We start from the raw sequence: 24885 nt of genomic DNA, 5'->3' as shown, positions 1-24885 counted from the left end.
GCAGTTCACAGAAGATATGATTCCCACAGTAGGCTTCAATATGAGAAAAATAACAAAAGGAAATGTTACTATAAAGGTAGGTGTGCATGTTTGAATTAATACAGAGTGAGTAACTAATAGACAAAGTGATTTAAACTTGGAATGTGAAAGCGTGTGAAATTTCTTTTAAGATGATAGGATCATTTATCTGGTTTTATGGCTCAATAATAATTTTTTAAAGCGTATAGTTTTATATTTCTCTGTTATGTTAATGTGTTTGATTTCATTATGTCCACACCAGGCAGAAGCTTTGTTGTGCTCTTTCGGGTTAAAAAGGTCATAAAATTCTGAGATGGTAAGGGAGCTGAGTTGACTCCTGGAGCTGCCTTGCTTTTTTCCCTCTCCCAGCTGTAAGTGAAATCTGAAGCAACTTCACTCTTAACTTACACATCTCAGCGGAGAGTGCAGTTTAACTCGCATAATGTTAGCTATACGGAAATATAACATCTAACATAAGTCAGTTGGGGGACCATCTCTTAGTCTTATAGAGAGGTATAGATGATGCCACTTTGGTTGTGATTCATGCCATAGGCATCAAAATAGAGATAAATCACTCCAGTAGCATTAAGTCCCTCTCTGTTGTTTGATTATGAAGGGAGCCTGCTTGATGAGTCCAGATCAAATTCATAACTTCTATCTAAAATTAGGTGAAGGGAATACAGGTTTTTGCCTTTACATTGACTTTTCCCTCCTTTTCCTTCATTTTCTCTCCTTCCTCCCTCAGTTCTAAAGATACTCTTTTTCCTCTGGTTTGGTGTGACTCCTAAACCTAGGGAGGATTTTCTCAAATGACCTGTAATGTGAATAAAAGCAGTTGTTAACTGTCTACCCATTCTATCTAAATTGTGAGCAGGTAAAGGGTGGTAACAGGGGTAGTTGACTTCTGTTGGTTGGGAGATGTTGAAACTGAACTGAAACCCCCTAAAACTGAAATGACCATAGTGGTATAAATACTGTGACTGCCTGTCTGTTTCTGATCTTAGTATCTTGCTATACTTTTTCAAAATGTCACATGACTGTGACTGCTGTACATTTCACTTGTGTATCTACTTCTGTGTTACAAGCTTGCAGATTAATCAGTAGGTTCCTCTACAACTGCTTGTACATTACAGTGCCTAATAAGCCAGTCTTTTGAAATCTATTGAAATGGAAAGTCTAATGTCACCCAACTATTTCCTCTCATCACCCCAACCCTCCTTTCCATATACCCTCTTGAAATTCATGTCAGGTTTGGCTGAAATAAAAACTCTTAACATTATCCATGGTCTGATTTTAATTTCCCAGGAAATTTTGGCAGATTGCCAAAAAAAATGATGGTGAGTATCTTAAAACTAGGTCCACAGTAAAGACTAAAAGACTTAAAAGGAAAATGGAGTAAAATGTAAAATGGGGTAAAAGTAAAGTGGAGGAGGATCATTATTGCCTTGGTAACCTCAACTTTGTGACTTTGTGCATGATCATTATACGTACGTGATTAGAGCCTGCTCCGGGAGAGAATCTGACCTCATTCTTAGCACAGAGTAGGTGAGCAAGAAGACAAAGTAGCATCATATAAGCATTTTTAATTCACACGTTTCCTGAAAGGTAAATGATTGATAGAAGCCTAAACTTTATTTTTGTTGTGGATGGGGTGCGTGTGAGTTTCAAAAATCCAAACTGTCACATGATGAGCACTGCAGTACTCAGTGCCATGTGTCTAAACTCTTCGTCAAAGTAAAAAGTCAAGGCTAGCATTACTTTACACAGCAGGCAGCTCTCTGAAAACAGAGGAATTTATATGGCAATATGAGTAAGCCTGTATCAGTTGGACTTTATCTGAGGAAAACGTAGGTGACCAGAATCAAAAGCCTCTCCGCATTAATTCTTGCAGTCAACCCCCTATGCTCAGTTTATTTTGGAGACCTATGAATCAGAAAGAGTAAAAGGTAACTGGTCTTTCAGGAGACAGAAGTAGTGCACAAGGTGCATGTTCTGCTGAGTAACAGTTATGCAGCTTTTTCTTGTAAATGGAGGCTGTTATTTCATGATGCTTTCTGTTAGTTCTTATGAATGCTATGTTTGAAACTGGTGAAAAAACATAGAATTTCATCGATGATGAGGTTTCATTTCTGGTCTTGGCCCTTCTTCACCTCTGTTGTCAGTATATACAAGATCATCCAAGCTCTTCCTCATCTCTGCTGATTCATTTCTCTGTGGCCAGCTGTGCTTGTGGCAGTGCGTACACTACATTTAAGGCAAAGCTGGTAAGGGCAAATTACAATTTACAGGAACATCTGCTTTGATTGCAGTAGGGCAGTATTCATGCTGCATAACAAGAAGGTATACTGATTGGCCGAGAGCTGTTTCCTTTCTTTCCTTGCTATGGAGTTTCTTGCCAGCTATCCTCATGCCCTTAGCCTCTCCTCATCAAACATATTCCCCTCTTCCACTGCCTGGTTTCTTTGTGCCTCAGCCATTTGCATATGCACACAAAGGCCAAACCCTAACTACCTCATTCCTCAAAATACCCACTCCTATCCCTTAAAGAGGAAGCAGCAAATGTCCTCTCTTAGTCCAGGAGTGAGTTTGTCAGCAAATGAGAAAAAAAAATTCTGGTCTTGGGTCCCTCTGTTGAATGTGTTTCAACAACCATCCATGTGTTGCTGAGCAAAGAGCTGAACTCTGCTACAGAAAGAACATACTTCAGCCTAACAGTAGCTTGGTACATCCCTGTTTATCTTCTCCCAAAAGAATGCCTTTTTGATCAAAATCGGAACTTCTGAATATTTTTTCCTTTGGGGTCCAAATTCTACTTTGCAAACAGAATCTTTCCTGTAAAGGGAAATAAAACCAGCCCTTCTTAAAAAAAAAAAAAAAAGTCACAAAATAACCTTTTAATACACCCACTTTTCTGCCTGTGGTAGCACTTCTAAACCTCAGTATGATGTTTCTCATGCTGCGGACAAACAGAGTTACTTTCTGGGAAACCTAAAAGGGAATCAGGCCAGCCTAGTGAGGGTGGCAGAGATTAAAGTTCAGCTTTTGCAATCAGCTTAAGTAGATCATGGTGTGAGTTTTATATTCTACTTTAAGCATGGCCCTGCACCCTTGCACCCCTTTTCCATCAGCACCAGTGATCACATGGCAAAGCGGTAGTCATATCCACCAACTAATCTAGATGAAAGCAACCTCTAAAAAACCCAACCAAACCTGCCCCCATGCTAGTTTCTCCCCAGTCAAATTACCCAAGTAGCGTGCTCTGGAAACAGCTGTGTGATTGCTGGTGCCCCCACAGTGTGGGAAAGCAGGACACAGACACAGGCAAAATGATACATTTTGGGGGCAGCCTGGACAGATTGACTTAGATAGCTGCAAAACACCATATTTAGAGTGCAGAATCTGGACAGGAAAAAAGCAGTCTCTCCATTTGGTGAGAAAAATGAAATTTTCCTTCATCCTTCCACTCTGGTAGCTGCAAACTTTTAAGCACAGCTAACACTGCCTGTTGCTGGAGGGCTGCCAGAATTATGTGTTCAGTACGCACAGATAGACTGCTTGTGGATTCAGATGGATCAGTGACAATATTTAAAAAAAATAATTGTTTAATGCTATATTGTTAGGATTTACAAACTATGGATGGTGTTAAGTTTTCTAGTCCTTATAATTAATTCATGATTCATATTAATTATGAAAGAGAATTTATGGAGAAGTCAATGGGCATTGATACCAGAACACTCTGATTGATGTACTAATTGTATAGATTTTCCCCCCCAAGATTCTGTTCATTATACACAAATTAACATGTACAGTAGCTATGACAGCAAATTAAATAGTGTATTTGCAACAAGAACATCAGGGGTACTGCCTTACAAGTGCAAATGCGTCGGAAGGCCATCCCATGCTTTCTTGACCTCTTACACGTCAATGGCAGGGGTGTAAGAGAAAGGGACCAGTGATAAAATTGTGATTAGCATTGTGATATGAAGCAGCAAGTGCAGACTCACAAGCAAAAACTGTTTGTTTCAGTTTAAGTAGTCAAACTGTCTTAAGTTTTCACTCATTCAAAGAGGTATTTTTTTCTTACTGTTCTTTCAGGCATGCAGGTGTTCTTTGTCCTCCTGCCTGAGCCTTCCCTTCTCTTTCAGAAGACCACATTTGTACTGATGCAGTACCTTCCACTTGAGCTTTAGCAATGCTTCCAAATTCACCTAGGAGAGGATTCTATTTTAATTATTCTTAAACATCAGTTTCATACACTTTTCATTGCATCTGCCTTTGTTTACCACTGATGTAAGAAGTCCATAGATGCCACAGTCAATAAAAAACTTACTGCATTCAACCATAGTTCATAGATAATCCACAGGAATAGGAATTTCCTTTCAGTTCCCTTGTTTTCTGTCTTTTGTATAGAAACAATAAGGCCATGATTTAGAGTTTATATAGAGAAAGCATAAAGATAGTTGGAGTGCTATACTGATGCTGCTACAGAATTGTCAGATGTGGAAGAAAATGAAAGCTGTTGATGGTTCATTCGACTAGGGAAAGAAAAGTAATTTGCAAGTAGACAAAGTCTTCATAATAAAGTATTTTTTGAGCCAGGATAGTTCAAGTAGGTGAAGGAAATAGTTGTCTGCACAAATGATATTGCAAGATCGAGCTCATGCAGGAAGGAGGTGCGTGAGTTTCTGTGGAACTGTGCCTTGTTTTACACTTTCATCTCAAAAGTCATGTTATATATAGTTGTTATAACAGAGTTGTTAAGAGTAAGAGGATAATGCTAACAGTATGTTTATTAGTTTGAAAAACAATACTTGGTTTGGAAGCCAGTCTGCACAGAAAATAATTTATCTTAATCAATTCTCATGGTCTCTCTGCTACAACAGCATACAGTGAAGGTAAGAGGTGTAGGGAAATATGGATGTTATGTATAGACGCTTACTTCCTTAAAAACCTGTCAAGATGAAGTACTTGTATGTCACTATTCCTCTGTCTAGGTAAGCTGTTAAAATTTTACAGTCTAATTGCTAGATAAAGTTTCCAAAATTTTTTTGCTATGAGGGGAATGACATCATTTGTTGAGAAGTTGATGACTGAAGAATGGTGAGGGGGATGCCTCTTGCTAGAATCCTTTGATGCACTATTTGCAGCCTGGTCAACAAGGATTCAGAGTGAAATTTGCTTTAACCTTTTTATCCCAACAAAGCAGGTTACCTTTCTTACAGTAATATTATGATATCCAACTGTCAGCTATTATTAAAATTCCTGGATGAAGTGTTATTTTACTAAACCTGTGAAGCCCTTCAAACATGGCAGAAATGATGTTCATGGTAAGCAGATATGTCTTGCGTCTGACCTTTTTCAAAGGTGTCAGGGAACACTGCAAAACAGAATCAATTAAACTTAGTATAAGAGTGAAGCTGAGAAACCATCTGGGTCAAAAATTCATCAAGTGAAAAAATGACATTGCAGAAGTGTAAGACCAATCACCTCAGGCAAAGTAAGTTGCAACACCAACAAGTAGGTGATACTAATCCTTTATCTGTTTTTTGCCATATTTTGGGGTAGGCCACTAAGAAGGAAGTATGATGCTAGTGGAGCATCACCACCTGGTTTCTTTACTACAGTTCTATCTCTAGATTCAGTACAGTTCCAGAAGGCAACAAGAACTAAGGAGCCACGGTCGTCTTTACTTTCTTTTTTGCAGTAATTTCCAGAAGCCAGTAGATTTGTTCTTATATTTGGTCTCTAATCCTAGTGTGTAAAAGTATGGTCGCTGGCATGCCTGTGTGTATAAGTATTTATCTGAACCACACTGAAAGGAGAACACTGATTTATGCAAGCCAAAACATTATGTAAGAAGATGCCAATTTCATATGCTCTTTAATTAAAGATGAGCACGATCAGAAATGTAAAGCTGTCAGCTTTAACCATCAATTGTCAAATTTTGGCTTGTCAATGGATTTAATAATACCTGTCACCTGTTATTTTCAAAAATTGAGGAGGCAAAGAGGAAAGATTTTACCAGGCAGTATTTGAAATCTAAGCAGGAGGCTTTATGGATTTTGAGGTTGTGGCTGAGGTATTAAATTACAGGATGATTTCCAGCATCAAAATACCTAGTGTACTACAACTTAGTTGTTAAAACTGTTTTGATGAAGTTCATAACAAAACTGATGGCTGTCACTTTTTTTTCTGACAAAAAAATCTATGAATTAATTTGGGGTTTTAATTCCAAGCAAGTTTTGTTGTTTGCTGAGTGATTTGATTTTGATGGAATTTCTCTATTTTTGGATCAGCTCAGTATTAGTAGTCTTTTTGCTTTGGTGAGATTTACTGTTCAATAAGCTAGACAGTAGCTAAAAAATTTCTTTTAACAAACCTAACTTTCAGAGTCTCAGAAGACATGCTTCGCGAACAGTTATTTTAAGTGATTGTGAAGCTCCAACTAATCAACCTTTGATTCTCGCAGTGATGGTCTTAGAAGCCTCAGGTATAAAAAAGAAATAGAGCAACACGAGACATGCATGCGCACAGGCAACGCAGCAGCTTCATTCTCCTTGCGCTTGCGCTTCGTTTTCTTAAAATTGCACCACCCCCCCGGATGTTGCAGTCCGGAGGGAGCAGGGAGCAGGGAGCAGCTACTCGGGGGACTGGAGCTGCGGAGGTTGGACTGCGGTCACCCCAGCTGTCACCACTAGAGGCCAGCGTCCTTCCACGGCAGCTGCAGCCCGGGCCAGTGCAGGCCGGTCTGCTGGAGGGCGAAGCCAAGCTTCTTGCTACTTGCTGTTTGCTCTGATGTGGGAGAGAGGGAGGAGGAGGAGGATCCCGGCTCTGTGCCTTCCTCTTCCAGCCTCCTTCGTTGCAGCACTCCTCTCCCCCGCCCCAGACAGTAGAGTTTCCAAGTCTCCAAACATCCTCGTAGAAACAGAATACTCCTGCTTTGTCATGCTTCATTCTGCTATTCAGCAGCAATTAAAAAACATCTTACCTGTCATGTCATCATCTCGCGTGTCATGCAGTAGTACGAGCCTCTGTGTGTACTACATGTATAGCTCCAGCAGTGTTTCAGCAAGTACTGGCTGTTCCACATGGCTTGGGTTACTCTGAAAAGGGTGTGCTGTTATCTGGGCTGATTTCAAGCCAAAGTGGTTATTTCTATAAAGAATTTTTGTGGGATGTCCCAGTGATTTATGGTAGTTGTGTGTAAGGAAAAGCTGTACTGCTGGATTCTAAAGGGCTGTGATCCACAGCAGGAAGTCCAGTTACTACTGATATACCCCAGGGATTGTTTAGCATCTTCATTAGTGACCTGAATGATGAGACGGTGCACCCTCAACAAGTTTGCTGATAATACAAAACTGGGAAGAGTGGCTGATATCAGAGGGTTATGCTGCCACCCGGAGGGACCTCGACAGGCTGGAGAAATGGGCTGACAGGAACCTCATGAAGTTCAACACAGGGAAGTGCAAAGTCGTACCTGGGAAGGATCAACCCCAGGCACCACTACAGGCTGACTGGCTGGCAAGAAGCTTTGCAGAAAGGGGCCTGGGGGTACTGGTGGGCACCAAGTTGACCATTGGCGAGCAGTGTACCTTTGCAACAGAGAGACCAACGGAATGCTGGGCTGCATTAGGAAGAGCTTTGCCAGCAGGTCAAGGGAGGTGATCCCTCCCTTTTACTCAGGACTGGTAAGGCCATACCTGGGGTACTGTGTCCAGTTCTGGGCTCCCCAGTATAAGAGGCATGTGGATCTACTGGAGAGAGTCCAGTGAAGGGCTGTGAAGATGATTAAGGGACTGGAGCATCTCTCATATGAGGAGATGCTGAGATATCTGTCTAGCCTAGAGAAGAGAAGGCTTAGGCGGACCTCATCAATGTAGCCAGACTTTTCTTGGTGCCCAGTGACAGGACAACTGGCAATAGGCACAAACTAGAATATGAGAAATTCCATTTAAACCATGAGAAAAAGCATTTTTACTGTGAGGGTGATTGAACATTGGAACAGGTTGACCAGGCAGGTTCTGGAGTCTCCATCCTTGGAGCAGTCTGCTCTAGGTGACGCTGCTTTGACCAGGGTGAGTTAGACTATACAATCTCTAAAGGCCCCTGCTAGCTTCAGTGGTTCTGTGATTCTGTGAAAAGGAGTTAAATGAGGGATAGGGAGTGGCTCAGAGAATAAGTATGGAGCATATTCAGAATTACTCAATTATCAACTAAGAAGGAAGAGTAAGAAAGCAGTCTTCCATCTGATAGTTTGGGAAGAGAAGCCTTGGAGACTGTATCTGTGCTGGGAGTTGTGTGCTGCAGAGTGTGACACAGGATCATGCATTAGATAGGAAGCTCTACAGTGGTTGGGTTAAAAACATAGGGCCAGAAGCCAGTGTCCTGAGTCAGAATAGGCAGTATTGAATGTCTCACCAGTCATTCAGAGTAACTGTTTGTCCTGGTTTCAGCTGGGATAGAGTTAACTGTCTTCCTAGTAGCTGGTACGGTGCTATATTTTGAGTTCAGTATGAGAAGAATGTTGATAACGCTGATGTTTTCAGTTGTTGCTAAGCAGTGTTTAGCCTAAAGTCAAGGATTTTTCAGCTTCTCGTGCCCAGCCAGCAAGAAAGCTGGAGGGGCACAAGAAGTTGGCACAGGACACAGCCAGGGCAGCTGACCCAAAGTGGTCAACGGGGTATTCCATACCATGGGACGCCACATTTAGTATATGAACTGGGGGGAGTGGGGGCTGGGGAATCGCCCCTTGGGGACTAGCTGGGTGTTGGTCGGTGGGTGGTGAGCAATTGCCCTGCGCATCATTTGTACATTCCAATGCTTTTATTACTATTGTTGTCATTTTTTTAGTGTTATCATTATTAGTTTCTTCTTTTCTGTTCTATTAAACCATTCTTATCTCAACCCACGAGTTTTACTTCTTTTCCCGATTTTCTCCCCCATCCCACTGGGTCGGGGGGGAGTGAGTGAGTGGCTGCGGGGTGCTTAGTTGCTGGCTGGGGTTAAACCACGACACTGTTAGGACTCCTGAAAAAGAGGACCAAGAATTGATCTCAAGGAATCATCTAAACCAAACTTGTGCTCTGAGGTGAATCAGATATTTACCCAAATTTATCTTAGGTAATGGTTTCTTAAAATTTGTTCTTCCATGAAGAAGGTTCTACACTATCCCTTGTTTTGTACAATGTTCTTTCACTCTAAGTGTTAGAAAGCTTTTTTCCTAATATCTGACATGAGTTGCTGTCATCACAAATTGAGCTGCTTTTTTCTTCTATACCTGGCAGCCATTTCCTGGGAAACATTATGGTTTTGCTCCCCCCCTCCCCTCTTTATAGGTCATATTTTCAAAACCTTTTCTTACCCTTTCTTTTCTCTTCTGGACTTTTTCAAATTTGTCTGTGTCTGTTCTATAGGCTGATGCTCAAAACTAATATAGGAGCCTCCCTGACACGGAGGACAGGGCAGTACCTCTAAAATTGTACTTAAGATGCTTCTTCTAGTACATGCTGATTTAAGATCTGCAACACTGTTGAAACACATACTTAGTTTGTGAACTGCTCAGGCTTTTTGTCCTGCACCTCTACCTGGTTATTATACATTTTGTGCTAGTGCATTTGGTTCCCTCTATCCAAATGTAGCATTCTGAACTTCTGCGTGTTAAATTTCAGCTGCCTTATTTCAGACCATCCCTCTAGTTGGTCTGGATACTTTAGGATTCTGAATTTTTCTTTTTATCTACTCCCAGCTTGAAGTTATCTGCAGCTTATATAAACATGTTCTATTCCAACATCCTGTTAGGAAACCTGGGAACCATAAGTGCTGTCCCTGGTTAGTTCTGTCCTCAGCAGCATTGCTTCATTGATAAATGCTGGGAATCTGTCAGGATTGCTCAGACTTGAGAGCTAGAAGGTAAGGGGGACACACGAGGAGAATGCCAGGGAGCTGCTCTGTGGGTTAAATCTGTCATGGGAGAATGTCTAATGTACCAATATTAGATTACTTTTTCCCAGCATACATGCTGTTGCACATCCTCCTGGTTTTTCTGTGCTCTTGAGTGACTACTAATTTTTGCTTTCATGGTTTTATGTTCTTCAAGGACAAGCAAAATTAATGATCACTACAGTAGTTATTGATCAGCTGTTTTGAGCTATCAGTGTCCTTGCCTCTGGTCTCCTTGCCCTCAGTCTTCGAAGTGCAAGTTCTGCCTACAACTTACAATTTCTATATGCCTACTTTCACCAGAATCTCTTGGATTTTGATGTCTAGAGGCTGATTCATGGTCATGTGAAAAGAGACTACAAAGGATTGCACATGGTCATGCAGAATCAGGGCTTTCTACTTCGGGGAGGACACAATATTGAGGCTAGGATGGATTGGCTCCTTCTATTTAGAGGTGTGTTATGTCTTGACTGAGAGGATTACAGTCTTATCTCTAAAGCTGGGTTCCCTGGTACTTTCCTGCCTTTGAACACAATGTGGATGTAAGGAGCATGAGGTTCAGAAAACAGTTTCTGAGAACAGACTTCGTGTTTGTGTCCTGTTTAAAATCCACCTGTTGATCCTTCCAGCATTGTACCATGTGTCTGTGATAAAATGTCAAATACACCCTAGTCATTGAGAAATAAGCCCTGCCATTAAAATGCCTCTGCACTTGTTTTCAGGAATTGAAGATATTCAGCCATTTTGTGTTGCAAGTCTAAGCACACTAAGTACATTTCCCATTCTTCAGTGAAAGTACTATGATTAAATTAAAAAATTATAAACTGAAGTGTGCATATAGCATTTTTTCTGTCTGACGTGATAAAATACCTAGTTACAAAAAATGTTTAAAAGTTGGACTTTATCACTAGTGAGGAGTGATAACAGCATTCTTTAAAGGACCAGGACTGATTTTGCAATGTGATGTAGTCTTCTGGAAGTATTGCCTGCAGAAAATGTAGCCAGCTTTAAGAGCAACTGTAAAGGCATTTCTGAAATATAGAATAATAGACAGGTAGTAAGTATTCTAAGGTAGTAAGGTGTTCTGACTTCCATAATAGGTTACGTGGCTGGTACTACAAGTAAGGCTCTGTAGTTTTGTTATCCACGGGGCAATTTATTAAAAAATTTAAGGCTATTTGATTCAGCTCTTTTTATTCTTCCTGTTTATTAGACAGGGCAGCTGAAAATTACTGGCTGAAGATTCCAGTCTAGAATAGGTGACTCTTTAGGATTTGTCTCCCCAGAGCTTAGCCAGGTGAAAAGGAGGAAGCCAGCCTGAGCCAGCTGTCTAAATGCAGTGGAGAGCAGTGCAGAGCTTTGCAAGAGTGGTTCACCTGGAAGGCAAGGTGGGTAAGGCAGATGGAATAATTTCCTGCTGTGGGTGCCCTCTGAGCTCTTTAGCAGCCACAGAGAGATTTTAGGCACTTGGATTAGATGCCTACGTTTTAGGTAGCTGAAGTTGAGGGAAATGAATCCCATGCTTCCCAGTTACTCCCTGTCATTACACATTGAGTGGGCTATGAATGCTGTGACTGTGCTTGCTGTGTATGCATGAGCTCATTAGTCACATCTCGGTATATGTGGACTTGTCTGTGTACAATGTGATGTTGGATGTTGCTGGTGCTATGTTACTCTGCCCAAATGTTTTTCTGTGTTCAGAATTTCCTCACCTGTTTGTTCAGGTTTAGGTTTTATGGCTGGTATTTTCCGAATACTTCCAACCAGAAAGATATATTTCTGAGTCCAGGAATTTGTAGTGTTGGATTCAGCTAGCAAATTAAGATGTCTGAATGTAAACAGGTATATGTCTGCAGTGAGTGTTAAGCTCCTTCAATAACAGTCAGAGGAGCTCAAGTCAGTACCATCAAGCCTAGAGCATAATTCTGTCGTCCTAAAGAAGACATTACATCTGGTCAGCTGAAAGCTGTCTAGGCTTCACTGACTGTGGTGAGATCTTACGTACTGAACCTGCGCTTTGACATCGAGATACAAATGTGTCATTGTACACATCTCTGTCCATAAGAAACATCCTACCCAGCATGCCTGGAAGAAAAGCCATGTAAAACTTGACATCTAGAAAATACTACTTTTCCCTTCCTGCAGCTTTCTTATTAACTGTCAAGCTCTCCCACAATATAAGCTATTAATTAATAAAGAAGTGCAACTAGAGTGTTAATGAGCCTTCCTGTAACTGAAAGCTTTTGAAAACCTTTGGACGTATTGCCCACCTGCATTTTTGCTCAACTGTCATGATACCTCTGTGCAAAAGGAAAAGATTTGCTCCTTAAACATAGCTGATAGCCACAGTCTTAAGAAGGAGCCTTAGAGCCACATGAAGAATGGAAACTGAACAAGAGACATATCCAGAGAGATTCCTGTTCTAGAAGAATTTGATTTAACGGGTATGGTAAATGATGGTTCCAAAGTATAACAATTAATAGTTTACAAATAAAAGCATTGCATTATTTTATGAGAGTGTAGGCCTGCAAGCACAGTAAGAATTAGTACTCTGTAGGAGTAGTCAGGAACAAATAAAACAGTGATTTATAAAATGCAGTAGGAATAAGATGTATGCTTTGAGATTGAGCCTAAACAACAACTCCTTGAGATTTTAATCTCTGAGGCAATGGTACCGGGCATCAAAGAAACTTTTTGTCTGTTTGGTCATTTTGTATGCATTTTCTGATTCTTAAGATCAGCTGATCTTCTAGGGATAAAATTACCTCTTAAATATTACAAAAATTTTATTCCTGAGAGACCAATGAAAGCCATGGGAGCAATTTGAAGTCCAGTCTCTTTTTAAGAACAGAGACAAAACAAACTTTTTATAGCTAGCTCTATATTCTGCTGTTTAAGATGTAGTCTCCTGCCTCTCCCAGTTCACACCCAGAGTATACTTTTTATTTGTGTATTAAATACTGGGATCCCAAAATAGGTGATGTACACAACATGCAAGGCAAAAAAACTTCTTTAACTCTAAGACCTCTCCCATTTCCTTCCTAGGTGCCTCTTGTACTCTCACAGTTCTGACTGTTCAGGCATTTACAGTGGAAGTGGTTTGGGGCAGAAATTGGTGTTTTGAATTAAGTAGTTAATTCTGTCATTGGCTATTCAGTATAATAAAGAGTATTAGAAAGTTACTACTAGAACCATTTTAATTTCATAGGCAAAGAGGTGATTTTTTTAATACATTTTTTTTCTTTCTCTATTTCAGATAATTATAACTTAATATATTGATGTAAACTGGGTTCCCAAGCACTATTAAAAACACCTAGGCAATCTTGTGTCCTTCATGATGTACTTTAATGGATAGTTGTAAGCCTTATTAGGGAAACTGACTGGAAATGACTTATCTTTCCATTGTTTCAAGGTGACTCTTTCTCCTAATGAGAATAATACTTGTTCTGCAGTGCAATTTAATATAGTATAGATACAGTATAGATATAGTATGTTATCCAACAAGGACAAAACTAGTATTTCTTTATCTTGTATTACTTTTGTGATTAGTCCAGGCTACATTATCTTGTAGGTTTTTCTGGCTACGAGGAATAATCACTGTCCGTCTCCAAAAATCTAATCTTACTACTGGCCTTCCCTGTCCTCTTTCCCCTTCTTTCTTCTCTGATCTACCAAGAAAATAATTTGGTTTCTTTTTCCAGACGCACAGATGTGCACCAGATGGTTACTAATAGTTTCAAGGTCCTGATGAGTTATTGGAATAATTAGTGTTGGTGTGAGGTTTTTCATCTAACTATAATACTGAACTGTGTACTCATCTCTTTCAAGCTTTTAAAATAAAAGGTTTATTTTATTACGACTTTTGAAACAGCGCTTCAAATGTCAGTGCAGATAATAATTGATACCCAGTTCATGGTCAGAAGTTCACTCAACTCTCTTTAATGTGTAAAATTCTTGATCTTATAAATGGGATCAAACGCAATCTACATTTAGATGATATAGTAATTTTATGCCAGAAGGAACAGTAAGATATCAATCAGGGAATTATTTTAATGGTGAACTGGGAAATATTTCTTTATAAAATATGAACATAAGATGTTGAAAATAATAAAGAAATTGATACATAAATATGATTTATGGATTGTGGAATTAAAAATGTAGTCTGCATTAGTTGAAAAAGGTCTTACCTGAAGGGTCTATTAAGTCTTGCTCTTTTGTGCAAGTCTTTGTTGCCACAGCAGGTTTAATATGTTTGGATTTATAAAGTATAAATATGAAGACAACTCTCAAGAAAATTTTACTTCTGTGTATGTTACTTCCAAATTTAGTTTGTGCTGTAATGGATATGCCTCCTAGTATGTAGTACCTATTGTTTTGATAGCTAAATCTGATTAAAATAAGAAATAATTACTTCTCTTTGACATAGGAACAGATCCATTCCTTTTATTTTTCAGTGTTCATCACTGTTTTAATAGATGTGTCACTTGTAACACAACTGGCTTTGGATGTAGCTGCAACACCTATATCATCACGCAGCCCTTGTCTGCATGATTTAGATCCTTTCCCTGGTATTTTGATCTTGGAAACAGTTTTAGAATGAGATTATTGTCATCCACCAAAAATACTGGATTTTTGCAAGCAAAGCAGAATAAGTAACTCCTGTACAGAAAAATAATGTGCTAGCCTTTTAATGATACGGAATTCAGTGGGATTGCCAGACACTAACAGCATGCATAAGTATTTGCAGGATTGGAGCTTTATAAAATCCCAAGCAGAATTTGAGCTTCCTTTCCTTAAGATTCACTCATTAATCACTTCAGGCCTACCCTACACTACTGTTTCCTTTCTGGTTCTGATCAGTTAATCCATGTGTCTTTAAAGCACATTTGATGAACAAATGGCAGAGCTGTGGAGGTATTGGATCTCTCTAGAATATATCGTCCTTTACATGGACTCAATCTGCTCTCTGACCAACTCTTTATTTACTTAATATCTGTCTTTATCCTGCTGAAGGCCTGATGCATTCTTAACTCAGGTCTCCCTAGCCCCATAAAAAATGCAACTTCCTAACTGTTTTCATACAGTGATGCTATTCTTTCTGGGTTTTAGACTGTGTATTTGCAGAATTCGCTTTGGTATCCGAGTAAGACTTTTTTTTGCAGTGAGCAGGAAAGGGTGGAATTCTCCAAATGGACATTTGGAGCTGCTAAGGTCACAGGACTGACTTGACCTCTGAATGTGCCTGTCCCCCTCCATTGACTGGAAGGGGCTGAGAAGACCAGTCTTTTGAGGAAGGTCACTTAAAAAAAACCTGCCTACATTTAGGCATTGTCAGTACAGCCTGCATGCTGCATGGAAGAGTTCTTTTGTTCTGTTCTGTTAGTACTGTGTAGTTCAAAAATGTTTTTGGGGTTGGGGTGTTCTTACCTTTTCCAGGTATGGGACATTGGAGGACAGCCAAGGTTTCGAAGCATGTGGGAGCGTTACTGCAGAGGAGTCAATGCAGTTGTGTAAGTTTTCTTGTGTATGCCCATATAACATATATTTAAAACTATGTATTATTAATATAGATTTGCTTTTCTTCCTGTCCACCTCTATCACATAAGAAGACCCAACACGATAATAGTGTGTTTTACACATCCAGCAAGCCCGCTGTATAAGTAATTGCATGTTCCAGGCCATTTTTTCCCCACAGCCTGTATTTAATCCTGTATCTTCCTGTATTGATAAGTGCAGGGCTTACACAACTCAGGACTGTTTTAATGCTCTTGTCAATGGGAACACATTGGTCACATTTCAGATGTTTTAATGCAACTTTCTGCAAGTAATAGACAATACCATAAATAACTATGTTCCCATTGCAGTTACATGGTGGATGCAGCAGACTTAGAAAAAGTAGAAGCTTCAAAGAATGAGCTGCACAGTTTGATAGATAAGCCACAATTGCATGGAATTCCAGTAAGTATTTTGATTATTATTCTTACCTGAATGTAGCCATTGTAGCCTAAATCCTCATGAATTGGTTCCTCTGGACTCTTGAAACTAGCTTAAGTATGATGCAGCCTTGATACATTGAGTGTTCTTACAAAAATTATTGTGGCATTTTTTCAGAGGACTCAACTTCTTATCAGTGCTGCAGTGTGTTTTTATGTTGTCTAGTCTAAAGGTCAGAATAGATTTGGAAAAAAATCATTTTCACATGTGGCATTATCAGACAGAAATTACTTCTAGTCAGTCGCCTTGTTGGCTTGGTTTGAACCAGTGACCCAGATATGTTTCTGGCAGTATCTTATGGTGTGTGAGATTTGTCTTTCTAAAGAGTGGCAGACACTAACATCAAATAGCGTCCTCTGCTTCCAGAGATTGTGGAGGAGCTTGACTTTTTCTGTGTCCTGACTTTTTCTTTTTCTTGACTTTTTAGTTTTTCAAACTAAACTGTATGAAAAAAATTTAAATATGCATCTGTTCTCCAGTAGGAAGTATCAAAGTATAGTATATTCTGCTGACATTCTAGTGAGAAATTAACAGAGGTGGAGACTAATGTTGTTTAATTAAGTGTAATCTGCCAATTTGGAGCTAGTAGGAATCAGTCAGGTTACCATTGATCTTTGATGCCGATGTCACCAAGCAAGAGTTCATACCTTTGATCATAAGAAAGAAAACAATGGTACATACAGATCAGGAGGAAGGTACTCACAGCTTGATGGCTCTTGCTTGGCCCATTTTTTGTAAGCAAATATTTGGACACTTAGCCAGTGCAAGTGGTCGAAGTCATCTGAGGATGAGTAAACAGACAGCTGACATGAAATCATTGTGAGAATAAAGTTCTCACACATCTGTTCTCAAAGAATTTTTCAAGTGACTCCCCATCTTTTTTATAAGGTTTGCTATTGTTGTTGCATTTTGTTATGTGACGTACATATTGAACAAATCCTACAGAAATCTACAGTCATGCTGTTCATGGTGAGTGACTTTGTCCTTTGTACTGTCTTCCCATCCTGTTTTATTTACTTTGCACTTTTCCTTCCTGAAATGATAGGTCTCTCATATCTTCAGAAGTATCTAATTAAGTTCCTTTCGTTTTATATGTTACAATATCACATTCCAATTGCCCAGCCTGACCAGCAGAGTAATTTCCAAGATGCAGTAATGTATTTTTTACTTATTTTTATTTCATAGGTAGTAACTAGTATTGAACTTCCTTCAATTTATTGTACTCAGGCTTTGGCATTATAGATTTTAAGGTAGCTTTATTAATCTGAGACTGCAAATAATGAGTTTTAACGTGTTCCAAATTCATGGGAAATAATGGGACAAGCTTGACTCAGAATTGTAACGCATCTGGAAAACAATGCAATCATAATTAGAAAAACCTTCCATTGCTTACTTTATCTTAGAATGTACTCAACCCATTCATCTGATCTTAATTTATACTTGAAGCCTTAAGTATTGCGTAGGAATTCTTGAATTCCAGCATCTGTTCAGTAAATTTTCTGTGTTTATCAGACTTAATTCCTAATGGCTGCCCTTCTGATTTCTACCATGGATGCTCAAAGGGGTTGGAGAGGAATGAGTTATTTGGCTGATGCTTGGGTGATATATTGTTTTGGATGCCTGGCTGTTTAGTATGTCAATGTTAAGAAGCACGGGAGTAAAACTGTAGAGAGAATAAATTCTGGATCTTAAGGACCCAGCCTCTACTTCTGGGGCCCTACTTTTGATTAACATTAGTCTGGTCCTATGGATTGAATGTCTGTTGGTGGCTTGAGTGCACCTGGTGCATGCTCTCATCCAGGTTTAGTTGCATGCAAAAGGAATCCACCTGGTGGAATCTGACACCATCCCATAATGCCATCCTGAATGGAGAGATTCACTTCCAGAGGAGACTTCTGATACTGATATACCCAGAAATAATTGGATCCAGTTTCCAGAGGGTGTGTACCCAGCATCTGACCCTGGCTAGGAGCAGGATTTCCATGATGCTCCCACAGTCATTGGTCGTTTTGAATATGTCCGCTACTGTGTTCTAAATACTTGGCTGCAAGATCCAAAATAATGCCAACAAGTGGTTGGCATTACAAAACAAATAAAAATAAACTTTTATTCCTTCTGGATTTAACATGAATATGAATGATTTCTTTCAGGTGTTAGTCCTTGGAAATAAAAGAGACCTCCCAGGTGCACTGGATGAAAAGCAGTTAATTGAGAAATTGTAAGTAGCTGGCCTGTGTAAAAAGCTGAAACTCTGTGAAATTCAATATATAAGAGAAAATCGTTGGTAGTCCATGGCGATAACCAGCTATAACAGATTCCATTTTATATTCTCAGATACTCCACTCCGAGCTCTGCTGGCAGTTGAAATAGCAATCTAGGCTGATAACCGACTACAGTAGATTTAAACCTCTCTTGATTATTATTTTGGTTGTATACAGTTGTTTCAGATAGTCCTGTTTTCTCATCACTGAAGATCTAACTGCTATATGTAGTAATAGGCTCATTTACACTTTTCAGAGTACATTGTAGTGGCAGTTTAATGCTCAAACGGCATTAGAACAGAACCATTTCAAACTACTGTCTGTAAATTTAAGCAATTCAGATATTTTTGGCATGTAGCCAAGCATATACTTACGGATTACTGAAACTAACTTAAATTGATGCATTGTAAGGGTAATAGTAAAGGAAATATACAATTTTGTAAAAATGGCCAGTATAGCAATAATTTTGCAGAATAGGTTTCTGTGTCTCATATCACATAATTTCAATCAGTAGGAAGTGCAAGTGAAATGCAGTGCAAGTGCAGTGAAGTGAAGTGAGGCTTCAGTATAGAAGGATGGTCCAAAGGCTAAGCAACTAAACTGAGACTTAGGAAACACAGAATCACAGAATGGCTGAGATTGCAAGGGACCTCTGGAGGTTTTCTTGTCCACCCACCCGCTCAAGCAGAGCCACCTAGAGCTGACTGCCGTCGACCATATCCAGACGGCTTCTGAATATCTCCAAGGGTGGAGACTCTGCAGCCTCTCTGGGCAACCTGTGCTAGCACTCAGTCACCCTCAGAGGTAATAAGTGTTTCTTTGTGTTCAGAAAGGGCCTCCTGTGTTTCAGTTTGTGCCCATTGCCTCTTGTCCTGTCACTGGGCTCCATCTTCTTTACAGCCTCCCTTCAGATACTTGTACACATTAAAAAGATTCCCCCCGAGCCTTTTCTTCTCTAGGCTAAGCAGTCCCAGCTCTCTCAGCCTTTCCTAGTATGTGAGATGCTCCAGTCCCTTAATCGTTTTAGTGACCTTTCACTGGACTTTCTCTAGTAGCTCCACATCCCTCTTGTACTGGGGAGCCTGGAACTGGACACAGCACTCCAGGTATGGCCTTACCAGGGCTGAATAGAGGGGAAGGATCACCTCCCTCGACCAGCTGGCAACACACCTCCTAATGCAGCCCAGGATACCATTAGCCTTTTTTGCCATGTTGCTAGATCATGTTCAACTTGCTGTCCACGAGGACCCCAAGGTCCTTTTCTGCAAAGCTGCTTTTCCAGATAGTCAGCCCCCAGCACGTACTGGTGTTCCTTCCCAAGGGCAGGACTTTGCACTTCCCCATGTTGAACTTCCTGAGGTTCCAGTCAGCCCATTTCTTCAGCCTGTGGAGGTCCCTCTGGATGGCAGCACAACCCTCTGGTGTATTAGCCACTCCTCCCAGTTTTGTGTCATCAGCAAACATGCTGAGGGTATGCTCTGCTGCATCATCCAGATCATTGGTGAAGATGTTGAACAGGACTGGACCCAGTACTTATCCCGTGGTACACCACTAGTTACTGGCCTCCAACCAGCCTTTGTGCCACTGATTGCCACCCCCTGGGCCTGACTGTTCAACCAGTTTTCAGTCCACATCACCATCTGCTCATCCAGCCTATACTTTCTCAGCTTGTCTATGAGGATATTGTGGGAGACAGTGTCAAAAACCTTACTGAAGTGAAGGTACACAATATCCACTGCTCTCCCCTCATCTAGCAAGCTGTAGATTTCATTGTAGAAGGTTATCAAGTTGTTCAAGCATGATTTCCCCTTTGTGAATCCATGCTGACTACTCATGATCATCATCTTGTCTGTCATGTGCGTGGAAATGGTTTCCAGCATTAGTTGCTCCATCACCCTCCCAGGGATCAAGGTGAGGCTGACTGTCATGTAGCTTCCTGGGTCCTCCTTCCTGCTCTTTCTGAAGATAAGGGTGACATTTACTTTCCTCCACTCTTCAGGCATCTCTCTCAATTGCCATGATCGTTCAAAGGTTATCAGTGAATGGCCTCACAATGACATCAGCCAGCTCTCTCGTCACTTGTAGGTGCATCTCATCAGGGCCCATGGAATTCTCTATGTCCAGTTTGATTATGTATTCCTTGATGTGATCCTCTTCCATCAGGGGTACAACTTCTTGCTCCAGACTTTTTCCCTGGTCTCTGGGGCCTGGGATTCCTGAAGTCTAACCTTGCTAGTAAAGACGGAGGCAAAGGCGGCATTGAGTCCTGCCTTTTCCAGGTCCCCCACCTCATTGAGCAATGGGCCCACATTTTCCCTTGTCTTCCATTTGTCACTTACATACTTACAGAAGCCCTTGTTGCCTTCAACATCCCTCACAACATCCAATTTCAGTTGGGCTTTGGCTGTCCTAACTGTGTCTCTGCATGCTTGGACAGTGTTTCTGTATTCCTTCCAGGTTACCTGTCCCTGCTTCCACCTTCTATATGCTTCCTTTTTGTGACTGGGTTATGCCAGGAGCTCGTTGTTCATTCACTTATGCCTCCTGGCTTTTTTTCCAAACTCATTAGGGTGGGCTGCTTTTGATCTTGGAGATGATCCTTGAATATTAACCAACATTCCTGGGCCCTTCTTCGGTACAGGGCCTTATCCCATGGGACTCTTTCAAGCAGATCCCTGAAGAGGCCAGGTTTGCTCTCCTGAAGTCCAGGGAGGTCACTATTTAGTTCTCTTATTAGAGTCTCTTGTATGATCTCAAGACTCCTTCCTTCTCAGTGCCTCCACTCTCCATCTGCTCCAGGAACATAATCTCTTTTCTGCATGTCTGTGCCACTTGTGTGAGGATAAATAAATGAAAAAATAACAAAAAGTGCTCAGAAACTCTGAGGGGGATAGGGAGATTCCCAGAAAGAAACAAAAGTTAATTAAGAATCAGTTTCTTCCTAAATGTAGAGGATCCTTTCAGCAGGAATCAGATCTGATATGTTTGAGTATGATATAATAAAAGTCCTGAAGATTAATGGTGTGATTATTTGAGTACTGTTATTTGATTATTAGAGTTATTAGAGATAAAAGCTCCGAATTCTAAGTGAAAAGAGTAAAAAGTGAATGCTAAGACATGGTAATGTTACTTGGTTGCCACTATGAAATGTTATTTTCAGCTCATGGATTTCTGTGGTTTTATTAATCACTATTACACTGACTTAATAAGAAATTTGAATTTTTGTGAAATGACTTTATAACCTTTTGATCTTTATAGTTTAAGAAACATGGGGTTTTTCTGTGTGCAGTAGCATATTTTCAAAATTTAATATCTGAGGATAGAATTGAACCCACTGAGTAAAAAGCAGAAAACATGTAATTTAATGGAAATTTCTGTTGTCAGTTTTTGTGCAGTTATAGCACTACTTTTTTTTTTTTTTTTTCCGTAGAAACCTTTCAGCTATTCAAGACAGAGAAATCTGTTGCTATTCTATTTCCTGTAAAGAGAAAGATAACATTGGTAAGCTTCTTCTTCCTTACAGCATCATCAATGTATACTTTGTACTTTGGATCCAAAGTTAAAGTTGTTAATGAGATTTGAATATCTAACTCTAATATATAACTGAAAATCTCAATTTACTTTGATTTTGTTGCAAATATTGCATGCAACTGTATTTGTTTTAATACAGAATTATGTGTAATTTAAAAGTCACTTGTAGAATTATTTAGTTCCATGAGAAGTTAAGAAATTAATTTGACAGGGGCCTTGGAAAAGCATATTTAAAACCCAAAGTAATTGAATCCCTCACAAAAACTGTTACTTCTGAAAAAACAGTAACTGGAGAGGAAGGTCTTCCAATTATTAGGTGATACTTAAAAAATTTTGGTAAGTGTTTTGCTCCATACACGATTTTACTTTGTAAGCAGGCCTTATGTGCATGTGGCTGTAGGGCGGTGTTCCTCAAACTGAGGGACTAGTGCATTTGTCCTACTGGAGACACACAGAGTATATCCTGCAGTCAGTGAGGACCTGTAAAAGCTCCATGAAATTGTCTCCCATCTGCCTTTGCTTTTTGCCTGTTCCTCTCTTTCACCCCTTTCTTCCACTTTCCTGTCTCTTTCCTCTGTCATGTTCTCCCCTTCCTTCCCTCCACAGGGCAGGAGAAGGGAGTTAAGCACAGGCTGAGCCAGCAGTAGTGGTTTCCTGGGGGCATGCTGGCTCTGTGCCACCATTCTTCCCTGCATGCTGCTGAGACAAGTGGTGCTGGATGGGAGGGATACAGCCTGGGTAGATATTTATGGCTGCTTCTTGAGGAAGCCAGACTCCTTAGAAGAGCTGGGCAGCTCTGTGGGGCTCAGCTGAATGAGAGACAGTGGGAGTGGAAATGGGAGGAAAGCCAGTTTCTCTCAGCAGCAGGGGAAATTTCCATCCTAGGCAGAGAGGACTGGGTAGCAGAGATGGCAAGGAGACTATGCCATGACACCTGGGCTTCAGAGAACTGGGGGAGATTTCAGCTGTGTGCAGGGATGTGTTAGGCAGTGAGGGCTGCTCTTGGAAATGGTGTACGTGATTTGGGTGTGTTGGTTTGAAGAAGACTGGACCCAGGTTTGCTGCAGCTTGGGATGCAACAGTTATCTCTGAGTAAGGGAAATACACAGAATGTGCTGTTACACTGGGGAAGATTAGACTTTGGGATACAAGGACCGAGGAAGACAACATAGTCAAGATTATCTACATAGGTGAAGGGCAGTGAAGGTGATTGAGGTTTTAGAAACGCAGTGCTTGATCCTTATCAAACTGGCAAGGCTGCAGTGGAGGATCTCAGAAGTGATAAAACCAGCCTAATTTATGAGAGGATCCTGGAGAAAATAGGTTTTGATCCTGGTTCATTTATATGGATGGCATGGAAGAGAAAAGCATGCAAAAAAAGTGTGCTAAAATTTGCAAATGGGAAAATAATGAAAATAATGATCACTAATGCAGAACTGTGTAGGTCACTTATTTGTGGAAGTTCTGGGAGCAGTGATGAAAAAGACTCAAATCCTAACTGAAAATCAGTCAAGTATCTTCCAGTCTAACATTGTGCCTAGAAAGGCTAACGTGGTTCCTGAATATTTGCCCAAAGAAATAGCAAATGGGAGCAGACTGCGTATATCCTATGTTTGGAACTGTGCAGGCATTACTGGAGCACTGTGTGCCGTATTTTGAGGAAGACCTTAAGAAACTGAAAAGAGGTTGGGCAAGAACCTAGGGAGATCAAAGGACTGGAAAATATAATTTGTAATGAAAAACTATAATGAAAATGTATTTAGCTTATTAAAGTGATGAAGCTACTAGGCTGTTAAGGAGAAGACTAGGAGCTGTCTTCTTCCCCTGCATTTTTGATTGACGTCAATGCAGTTGAATGAGGTGATAGTAATTTTTCAGTGTAAACTGCAGCCTAGCTAACTGGTCTTGTCAGGAGGTGTAGGTGTAAGGCTGCCATTTTCTGTGTCCTGAGAGACTGTGGAAGATTAGTATATAGTTATTAGCTTTGTTTTAGATACCGTGGGGTGCTTTTGCCTGCAGTTGCAGTGCCTGAACTGGTCTGCCAGGATATTCATGGAGTGCTGCTTTGAACTTAGGACAGATGTGGCAAAAAATTTAAATTTGAGGGCTAGAGCTGTTGCTGCCCCCTGACAACCTTCCTACCTCCCTGACAGATGTTACTGCCTTGAGGCAAAAACATCTAATCTGCTTATGAATCAGTTCATGAACTGCTGCAGTTTTCAGCCCAATGCAGTTGGGTTAGATTGTATCAGGAGGGGTACCAATTTCAGCTGTCGAATTTCAGTCCAGTGTTGTGTGTCTTTGAGAGAACTTGGACTCCTACAACCTGCCTAAATGGCTTCTTAATGCTTTGTCAGATGTTTGCCCTTCTCTTTCCTTCCAGTTGTGTATTTCTGCCTTTGTTCTCACACTACATTTCATTCTAGTCTGGATTTTACAGTTCATTTTATGGTCATCTTAAATCTTTGCTTTTCCAACAGTTCTTCATCTGTGGCTTAGAGAACTCGAAGTCAGTCATCATATTTCAAGAATACAAAGTGCACATAATTTAAAACCAAACAAAAAACAACAGAAAAAACCTCTACCTGGAGTTTTAAGTACTGAATTTTTAATTAGGTGTAAATGAAAGCCTGTGGTTTCTGGGTTTTGTTTGGGGTTTTTTTATTTCTATTAACCTGCTGATGTTCTGTTATCCTTTTACACTCTGCAAACAGGCTGTTGAGTTTTTCATTTTGTTTTATCTATCCTGGCAGACATAACATTACAATGGCTTATTCAGCACTCCAAATCAAGACACTGTTGAAGAAAACTTTTGCTGAAGATAACTCTTTCTCAATCACTTTGACTCCTATCAACTATACGCAACTGAAAAGATAAAGAATGCAACTGCGTACTACCAGGACTCACTTTGGTCGTGTTTGTTAACAGAAGTAAAACTGAATTATAGCTTGTCTTTCTATTTTGGTTCTTTTTTTAAAAATTCAGATATTTGTCTGCCTAGGTGAAATTCCTGAACACCTTAATACAAGACTGAAAGAAATGAATACTTTTTTGGGCTGAAATTTTGAGTTTATGCATGTGAATCGTCAAACACTTAGTAATTTTTTTCTAATTTGAAACTGAATAAAATGCACAGTGGAAA

The 24885-nt window shown here is 40.2% G+C and overlaps 1 protein-coding gene across 1 annotated transcript; it reads left to right on the top strand.

The window, feature by feature from the left end:
* On the top strand, positions 1-24885 carry LOC104840388 (ADP-ribosylation factor-like protein 8A). Its single transcript, XM_010581293.1, has 6 exons — positions 1-76; positions 15394-15467; positions 15822-15915; positions 18102-18169; positions 21643-21713; positions 24497-24885. Exons 1-6 carry the CDS (start codon positions 17-19, stop codon positions 24544-24546), a joined length of 417 nt encoding a protein of 138 aa, XP_010579595.1. The 5' UTR covers positions 1-16; the 3' UTR covers positions 24547-24885.

This window comes from Haliaeetus leucocephalus, unplaced genomic scaffold, assembly GCF_000737465.1.
Source record: "Haliaeetus leucocephalus isolate CR32 unplaced genomic scaffold, Haliaeetus_leucocephalus-4.0 Scaffold763, whole genome shotgun sequence".
Classification (NCBI taxonomy): Eukaryota; Metazoa; Chordata; class Aves; order Accipitriformes; family Accipitridae; genus Haliaeetus; species Haliaeetus leucocephalus.
Note: the sequence above shows the minus strand (reverse complement) of the source record. Positions and strands in the feature narration are given on the sequence as shown.

Coding starts and splice junctions, on each gene's coding strand:
- LOC104840388 (XM_010581293.1), top strand. CDS start 17: ATGATTCCCACAGTAGGCTTCAATATGAGAAAAATAACAAAAGGAAAT. Junction 15,468..15,821: donor AGAGGAGTCAATGCAGTTGT/GTAAGTTTTCTT, acceptor TTCCCATTGCAG/TTACATGGTGGATGCAGCAG. Junction 15,916..18,101: donor CACAATTGCATGGAATTCCA/GTAAGTATTTTG, acceptor GATTTCTTTCAG/GTGTTAGTCCTTGGAAATAA.